This window comes from Callorhinus ursinus, unplaced genomic scaffold (assembly GCF_003265705.2).
Source record: "Callorhinus ursinus isolate GAN/ISIS: 27379988/994484 unplaced genomic scaffold, GSC_fseal_2.0 scaffold4, whole genome shotgun sequence".
NCBI classification, from domain to species: Eukaryota; Metazoa; Chordata; class Mammalia; order Carnivora; family Otariidae; genus Callorhinus; species Callorhinus ursinus.
In genome coordinates, this window is record NW_027397066.1 from 72,923,103 (window position 1) to 72,933,013 (window position 9,911).

General features: G+C 32.2%; 1 protein-coding gene across 7 annotated transcripts in view; it reads right to left on the minus strand.

The window, feature by feature from the left end:
- Nucleotides 1–368: 368 nt before the first annotated feature.
- The window catches only part of SNCA (synuclein alpha), a 145,646-nt gene continuing 136,103 nt past the window's right edge, over nucleotides 369–9,911 (minus strand). For all 7 annotated transcript variants that reach the window (XM_073891959.1, XM_025873449.2, XM_025873448.2 and 4 more), the window contains exons 5-6: nucleotides 2,913–2,996; nucleotides 369–697 (exon numbers count right to left, since the gene is read on the minus strand). In XM_073891959.1, coding sequence (XP_073748060.1) covers nucleotides 665–697; nucleotides 2,913–2,996 — 117 coding nt within the window. In that variant the 3' untranslated portion in view covers nucleotides 369–664. The remainder of the gene's footprint in view (nucleotides 698–2,912; nucleotides 2,997–9,911) is intronic.

Below are 9,911 nucleotides of genomic sequence, written 5' to 3' on the forward strand. Positions count from 1 at the left end.
TTTAAAATTCCTTCTCCTTCAAATGGCTGTCAAGAACTTTAATTTTGTCAGTTCTCAGTTCATATTGTTATAAGCATGATTTTATCATTAAAGTGAGATGGGATTAATATTTTTGTAATGAGATAACATTTTAATTTCACCATTTATATATAAACACAAGTTAATAAAACACATCACAAAACAGTAAAATTTCAGAGTTAATATTTATAGGTGCATAGTTTCATGCTCACGTTTTTAAGTATTATATAAACAAATTTCACAACACATCATTTTTAAACAGAAATAATCATTAAAAGACACCTAGAAATCTTATAGTATATGATAGTAAATCACAACTTCTCAATAACAGCAACAAAAAATAGTGAAGATTTAGAAATAAGTGGTAGTCACTTAGGTGTTTTAATTTAACATTTTAGATTTGAAGCCACAATATCGCATAGCACACAAGGACCCTGCTACCATATAACCACTTCAGTGAGAGGGAAGCACTGAAATGCTGAGTAGGGGCAGGTACAGATAACTTCAATCACTGCTGATGGAAGAGTTTAAAATACATTGTAAAAACTTTGAGAAAATATCATGACTGGGCATGTTGGAACTGAGTACTTGTACAGGATGGAACATCTTTCAGTAGGTCTCAAGAAACTGGGAGCAAAAGTATTTCTTAGGCTTCGGGTTCATAGTCTTGATATCCTTCCTAATATGAAGAAAATCAGAAAGAAAACATGCAGTGTTATTAGTTTTAGTCATCAGTAATGAAGGATTTAGGGTGAATGAGATAGGACACGGCTCACTACCTTGAATGAAGGTTATACTCATAACAGCTCTGCAACTATTCAGTTACACACAGTATACTTTCATTTTTAATAATTTTGTCTTCCTGTCAAATATAAAAGTGAATTATGCTGCTCAGAGTTCAGGTATCTGAATTTTACTTTCAGATGACATTTAACAATCATATGTTCTAGTCCTGTAGGACAAGTTAGTTGGTCTATATTGCTCCCAGTTTCCTCAACTGTACATTTTGAGAGATAAATTAAGTGGCTTAAAAAGCCTCTTCAAGGGCTAAGATCCTCTAATTTTTAAAATGAGACAAAGACATTTAAAGGCAAGTGACATTTTCTCTCATTTTGCTTCTCAATGAAAATGTCTTCTTCATCCATGGCTTCAATTATTACTTTTATTCTAAACCCCCCTCTCCCCATACAATATATGGATAGGATCCACAATAAAAATATTAAAGATCTTAACTAAAGCAGTCAGATTAGTCCTAAAGAACAACTCTAATTAGGATCCTGCTTTAAAATGAGTGAACAAATATATCTTCAATAACTCAAGTTGCTTTCTGAATATAGTACAAACTTAAATGGAAAGGTTCTCCTAGTATTCTACAACTTATCTTTGACCCAACTCTGCAGCGTTAATATGTCACTAGTCTCTGTTCCCTAACCTCAAATCCTATTTAATTACTCACTGTTCCTCAGACATATCTTTATGCATGTTTAGACATGCATGCCTTTGCTTCTGATATTACCTTGTGCTAGAATGTCCTCCTTTCATTTTGGCCTATCATATCTCCCATCCCCCCCACACACAGATCAACACCAACTCTTCTATAAAAGTCCTGATCACTCTGACCAGCTCCTGTAAAATATTATACTTTTTTTGTGTATCTTGAATATTTTTGCCTCTGTGATGCCTAATACACAGAAGACAGTCAATAATGTTTAAAGGAATTGTCATGAATAAATGAAGGAGTAAATTTGTATTTGTTTTTGTCAAACCATTAGAATGTAAACTCCTTGTGTCCTGGTACTATCAATTAATCTTCTTGTATTTTCTATAGTATTTAGCATTGTGCTGTGCATAAAAAGATTCAAAAATTTTGGTAAAATCTAAGAAACAATTTAATCTCAATTTCTATAAATGGGATTATCACTATGCCTTTAACTGATGCCATGAAGAATAGTATATAACCTAACTAAAGACATTTTAACTTGATTTTTAATGAATAATACATCTTCTTTGTGATGTCTGGTTCCAGTATAAGGGTAAACACTGTCCTCATGGAGTTAGTTGGGGAGTAATCTTTCCTCTTTTTTTTTTTTGGAAGAGAAATTAATTGGTATTAATTATAATTAATAGTTATTAATTATTCCATAAGTGTTTGGTAGAATTCATCAGTGAAGCTGTCTGGTCCTGGGATTTTCTTTGTGGGTAGATTTTTTTTTTTTAACAATAATCCAGTCTCTTTACTTTGCTATAGGTCTATTCAGATTTTCTATTTCTTCTTGAGTCAGCTGCATTCATTTAAAAGTATTTTTAAATTTTCCTTAAGATACATTTTCTTTTAAAGAAACTTATTTTCAAATTAAAATTAATCATCAAAAGGCTAGACTGAAGTACATCAGTTCCTGCAAACCATGCATTTATCATATTTCTACTCTATAATTTTTGTGGGTACCTTTTATTTTACCATGCAAATATCCTGCTGGAAATGTATGGCAAATAATACTTTAGGCATTCAGTTAATTTCTCCAACTTTCCATCTGGGGATTTATTTTAGAAAGTAAGGTTTTTAATAAAATAATTTTCTAATGCAGGGATCAGCAAACACTTTCTGTAAAGGGTCATTAAATACATATATTAGGTTGTGTGAACCACAGAGTATCTCTGTTTTTTTTTTTTTAAACAACCTTTACAAATGTAAAAACCACTTCTAGCTTTCAAGTTGTCTGCACAATATATATTCTGGATTTGGCCAATTTGTCCCTCTAGAGAGTAAATCACTTTCATTAAGGACAAATGGAAGGAAAATCTGACAGTGACAGATTTTTGGTACTGCTTATTAAAAAGACCCAACTTGAAGTCCTGAAGTTTATTTTTAGAGTTGTAGGTATATAAAATTTTACCTCAGAAGGCATTTCATACGCCTCATTGTCAGGATCAATGGGCATATCTTCCAGAATTCCTTCCTGTGGGCCTCCTTCTTCACTCTAAATGGGAAGCACAAAAGGAATATGATGAGGTACTAGTTTTTACTTTTTAAAAATTAGGCACACTTTCAAAACATCTTATATATAATACTGGTAAGAATGTTGTAAAAGTGGCACTCCTTAATATTACTGCTCGCATTCTAAACTATATAGTACCGTTGCAGAAATATTGTGGTTGTATGTGTTGTTAACACTAAAAATGTACAAATTTTTTGCCCAAGTAATTCACTACCCAGGAAGTAGTCCAAAGCTATCATCCAAACATGTTTTTCAAAGCATCAATGACAGCAGTAAAAGAAATTGTTAACCTAAATGTTCAGTAGAAGATGAAAAGTTTAGAAAATTATAATTAATCTATTCAATAGATTATTATGAAGATATGTATTTACTATAGCATAAGAATTATATAACAAATTGAGAACCTATTATAATAGCATGTTTAGAAAGATATAAAGTTGTATATATTATGGACATAACCAATGTATTATTCAGATACAAAGCTAAAAAGATTGAAGAAAATCCAACAAAATATTAAAAGCACTTTTTATTGGGTAGTTATGTTTTACTTTTTCGTAAGTTAACTTATATAACCATTTATAATGTAAAAGCATACATATTTTATAATTTATTTTTAAATGATGGCAAAGAAATTATTTTCTGAAATTTCAAAATTGAAGCTATATAAATATATATAACTATATAAATATATACTAACTATATATCACCATATATGTATATATATACATATATATATATATATATATATGTAGAGAGAGAGAGAGAATCAAATACATGATCCACAAATTTCCCAGATCTCTCTCCTTAGAAATAAGATACCATAAAACTCAACTTGAACTCAGGTCTTCACTAGTATCCTTCATTAAATACCTTTTGTTGCTTTGCATTTATTCCAGTAAAGTTCACTGAAAATTGAAAAAGCAGAGAAGCAATGTGAGCCTAAAATGGACTTACTCAAAGAGATCAAATACTCCCTCAGCCAATGTTGCTTATGTTTAAAAATATGCCTGATGTAAATAATAGCTCCTCCTGTCTCCATCATGAAAGTGACTCACAGGTAGGCAGAGAGATAAAGAAATGGCTGCCCATGTGAAAAGTCAAACTAAACCTCATGCTTACGTTAACTGGGCTGAGTAGTTTATAGATCATCATTTCCTGCCCAACTCCCTTTTTATAAACCCAAACAGTCCAAGTTATATATAAATGAAATAAAATATAGACATTCCCCAGAATACCTTACTTCTAAATGTGGAATAAAGATACTATTTCCATGGAGTTTCACCTCTTAGCACAAGTCAAGAATACAGGTTCTCTTGTGTTGTGGTTAGATATGAGGTTGGTAGCATCACAAGACTTGAGTTCAAATCTTAGCTTCTCTAGATTCTAGACTTTTTAAATTGAAGTACAAGTAACATATAGTATTATATTAGTTTTAGGTGTACAACATAATGATTCAACAATTCTATACATTATTCAGTGCTTACCACGCACAATGAGTATAATCACCATCTGTCACCAAACAATGTTATTATAATCTTGTTGACTATGTGCCCTATGTACTTTTCATCTCTGTGACTTATTTATTTTATAACTGGACGTTTATACTCTAAATCCCTTTTAGTTCACCCATTCCCCACCCACCTTTCCTCTGGCAACCACCTGTTCTCTGAATTTCAGAGTCTATCTCTTTGTTCATTTTTCTTATTTCTCAGATTCCACATAAAAGTGAAGTCACTTATTTGTCTTTCTCTTATTTAACTTAGCATTATACTCTCTAGGTCTTAGAAGTGTTGTTGCAAATGGTGACATTTTGTTCTTTTTTATGGGTAATATTCCATTGTGTGTGTAAATACACTACACCTTCTTTATCCATTCCTTTTACAATGGACACTTAAGTTGCTTCCATATATTGGCTATTGTAAATAATGCTGCAATAAACATAGGGGTGCATATATCTTTTCAAATTAGTGTTGTTATTTTCTTTGGGTAAATACCCAGTAGTGGAATTATGGGGTCATACGGTATTTCTATTTTTAATTTTTTGAGGAAACTCCATACTGTTTTCCAGACTGGTTGCACTAATTTTCATTTCCACCAATAGTGCACAGGTTTCTTTTTTCTCCACATCCTCACCAATACTTGTTATTTCTTCTTTTTTATTCTAGGCATTCTGATAGGTGTCAAGTAATAAATATCTCATTATGGTTTTGATTTGCATTTCCCTGTTGATTAGTGATGTTGAGCATCTTTTCATGTGTCTGTTGGCCATCAGTAGGTCTTCTTCAGAAGATGTCTACACAGGTCCTCTGCCCATTTTTTTGATTGCACTGTTTTTTTGATATTGTATAAGTTCTTTATATATTTTGGATATTAACCCTTATTGTATATGTCATTTGCAAGTATCTTCTCCCATTCAGTAGGTTGCCTTTTTGATAGTGCAAAAGCTTTTTATTTGGTGTAGTCTCAATAATTTATTTTTGTTTTTGTGTCTGTTGCCTAGGGAGACATATCGAAAAAAGTGTTTCTACGGCTGATGTCAAGGAAATTATTGCCTATGTTTTCTTTAAGGATTTCTATGGTTTCAAGTCTTGTATTTAGATCTTTAATCCACTTTGAGTTTATTTTTGTGTATGGCATATGAAAGTGGTCTAGTTTCATTCTTTTGCATGTAGCTATCCAGTTTTTCCAACACCATTTATTGAAGAGACTGTCTTTTCTCCATTGTATATTCTTGCGTCCTTTGTTGTAGATTAATTGACCATATAAGCATGGGCTTATGTCTGGGTTCTCTATTCTTTTTGATTTATCCATGTGTCTATTTCTGTGACAGTACCATACTGTTTTGATTACTACAGCTTTGTAGTATATCTTGAAATCTGGGAAGGTGATACCTTCAGCTTTGTTCTTCCTCAAGATTGCTTTGGCTGTTTGGGATATTTTGTGGTTCCATACAAATTTAGAAATTCTTTGTTCTATTTCTGTGAAAAATGCCACTGGCATTTTGATAGGGATTGCATTGAATCTGTAGAGGGCTCTGGGTTGTATGCACATTTGTACAGTACTAATTCTTCTATCAGCATGAATATCTTTCCATGTATTTGTATCATCATCAATGTCCTTCATCAATGTTTTACAGTTTTCAGAGTGCAGGTCTTTCACCTTCTTAAGTTTATTCCTAGGTATTTAATTCTTTTTAGTGCAATTGCAAATGGGACTGTATTCTTAATTTCTCTTTCTTCTACTTTGTCATTAGTGTATAGAAATGCAACAGATTTCTTTACATAATTTTGTATCCTGCAACTTTACTGAATTCATCAGTTCTAATAGTTTTTTTTGGTGGAGTCTTTAGGGTTTTTTATATATAGTAACATGTCATCTGCAAATAGTGAAAGTTTTACTTCTTCCTTATCAATTTGTATGCCTTTTATTTTTCTTGTCTGATTGCTGCAGCTAGAACTTCCAGTATCATGCTGAATAGAAGTGGTGGGTGGACATCTGTGTCTTGTCCTTGATCTTAGGGAAAAAGCTGTCAGTTTTCCACAACTGAATATGATGTTAGCTGAGGGATTTTCACATATGTCCTTTATTATGTTGAAGTATGTTCCCTCTAAACCTAAGTTTGTTGAGAGTTTTTTTGTCATGAATGGATATTGTCCTTTGTCAATTTTTTTTGGCATCTATTGAGATGATCATATGGTTTTTATCCTTTCTCTTATTAATATGATGTATTATACTGATTGATTTGCAAATATTGAACCGGTCTTGCATCCCTGGAATAAATCCCAATTTATTGTGGTGAGTGATTTTTGTAATGTATTGTCAAATTCTGTTTGCTAATATTTTTTTATTAAATATTTTATTTATTTGAGAGAGAGAAAGAGACAGTAAACATGAGAGAGAGAGAGAGAGTGTGTGAGAGAGAGAGAGAGAACCAAAAGGGGGAGAGGCAGAGGGAGAGTAAGAAGCAGGCTCCCCACTGATTAGGAAGCCTGACACAGGGCTCCATCCCAGAACTCTGGGATCATGACCTGAGTTGAAGGCAGGCGCTTAACCAAACTGAGCCACCCTGGTGTCCCCTGTTTGCTAATATTTTATTGAAGATTTTACATCTTTGTTCATCAGAGATATTGGCCTTTAGTTTTCTTTTTGTTTGCACTCTCTTTGTCTGGTTTTGGTATCAGGGTAATGCTGGCCTTGTAGAATGAATTTGGAAGTTTTTCCTCCTCTTCCCCTCCTCCCCCTTCTTCTTTTTCCTGAATACTTTCAGAAGAATAGTTATTAACCCTTTAAATGTTTGGTAGAATTCACCTATGACGCCATCTTGTTCTGAGCTTTTGTTTGCTGGAAGTTTTTAATTCTGATTCAATTTCATTGCTAGTAATCACTCTGTTCAAATTTTCTTTCTTCCTGATTCAGTTTTAGAAGATGATATTTTACTAGAAATTTATCTAGTTCTTTTAGATTTTCCAATTTGTCCTATAATTTTTCATAATATTCACCTATAGTTTTTTGTATTGCTGTGTTATTATTTCTCCTCCTTCACTTCTAATTTCATTTGAGTTCTTTCTTTTTTCTTGATGAGTCTGGCTAAAGGTCTATCAACTTTGTTGATTTTTTTTTAACTTTGTTGACCTTTACAAAAAGCCAGATCTTTATTTCATTGATCTTTACTATTGATTTGTCTAGTCTCTATTTCATTTATTTCTGCTATAATCTTTATTATTCCTTTCTTTCTACTAGCTTTGGGCTTTGTTTTTTCTTTTTTTTTTTTTTTTTTCTAGGCCCTTTAGATACAAGGTTGGGTTGTTTATTTCAGATTTTTCTTGTTTCTTAAGGTAGGCCTATGTTGGAGTGCCTGGGTGGCTCAGTCCTTAAGCATCTGCCTTCAGCTCAGGTCATGATCCCAGGGTCCTGGGATCAATCTGCGCATCGGGCTCCCTGCTCAGCTGGAAGCCTGCTTCTCCCTCTCCCACTCCCCCTGCTTGTGTTCCCTCTCTCACTGTCTCTGTCAAATAAATAAATAATCTTAAAAAAAAAAAAAAAGGTAGGCCTATGTTGCCATAAACTTTGATCTTAGAATTCCTTTTGTTGCATCAAAAGATTTTGGGCTGTTGTGTTTTCATTTTCATTTGTATCAATTTATTTTATTTTTCTTCTTTGATCTTGGTAGACCCATTCATTGTTTGGTAGCATGTTGTTTAGCCTCAATGTATTTGTGGTGTTGTTTTTTTTTTTTTTCAGATTTTTTCTTGTAATTGATTTCTAGTTTCATACCATTATAGTCAGAAAAGATATATTGATATAATTTTATTCTTCTTGAATTTATTGAGACTTGTTTGGTGGCCTAACATGTGATCTATCCTGCTATCCTGGAGAATGTTTCATGAGCACTTGAAAAGAATGTATTTTCTTCTATTTATAGATGGACTATATATATATATATATATATATATAGTCCATCTAAATATATAGTATATATATAAGATATATACATTTATAGATATATATTAAATTTATATATATTAAATAAATTTATATATATTAAATATATATAAATAATGAATGTATGTATATATTAGATTTATCTTGTCTAATCTGTTGTTCAAAACCACTGTTTCCTTGTTGATTTTCTGCCTGGATGATCTATCCATTGATGTAAGTGAGTATTAAAGAATGCTACAACTACTGTATTACTGCCAATCTCTCCTTTGTCTGTGAATAGTTGCTTTATGTATTTGGGTGCTCCCATGTTGAGCACATAGATATTTACAGTTGCTTTATCCTCTTCCCTTTTTCACCATGTAGTTCCCTTCTTTGTCTCTTGCTACAGTCTTTGTTTTAAATTCTATTTTGTCTGATAAGTACTACTACTCCAGATTTTTTGTTTCCATTTCCATTTTCATGGTAAATTTTTCTGTTTCTTCACCTTCAATCTGCATGTCTTCTTAGGTGTGAAGTGAGTATCTTACAGACAGCATATAGATGGGTCTTGTTTTCTAACTTTAATCACCCTGTGTCTTTCGATTGGAGCAGTTAGAACATTTACATTTAAAGTAATTATTAACAGGAATTTATTTATTGCCATTTTGTAATTTATTTTATGGTTGTTTTTGTCATTCTGCTCTGTTCCTTACTTCTCTTGCTTTCTTCCCTTTTGGTTTGATGGCTTTCTTTAGTGTTATGTCTGGATTCCTTTCTTTTCTTGTGTGCATTTATTATAAGTTCATGCTTGGTGATTACCTTTAGGTTCATTTATAACATGTTATGTGTATAGCACTCTCTATTAATTTGATGGTCAGTTAAGTTTGAACACATTCTAAAAGCAGTTTTTATGTATGTGATGTCATATTTTACATCCTTTTATTTGTGAATCCCTTGACTGACTTTTGTAGATATAATTGATTTAAGTGCTTTTGCATTTTAATCTCCATTCTCGTTTTACAAATAATTATTCTATTATATTACATGTTTGCTTTTACCTGTGAATGTTTTTCTTTCATGACTTTCTTACTTTTAGTTATGGCTTTTCTTTCCATTCAAAGAATTCCTTATAATGCTTCTTACAAGGCTGGTTTAGTAGTGATGAACTCCTTTAACTTTTTTTGTCTGGGAAACTCCTTATCTCTCCTTCTATTCTGAATGATAACCTTGCTGGAAAGAGTATTCTTGGTTGCAGGTTTCTTTCTTTCAGCATTTTGAATATATCATGTCACTCTCTTCTGGCCTATAAAGCTTCTGCTGAAAATTCAGCTGAGAGCTGATAAACCTGAAGGTTTCCCTTGTATGTAACTGTTTTCTCTTCTCTTGCTGCTTTTAAAATTCTCTGTTTATAACTATTTTCTTGCCATTTTAATATTTTGTCTTGGTGTGGACCCCCTTGGTTAATCTTGTTAGTGG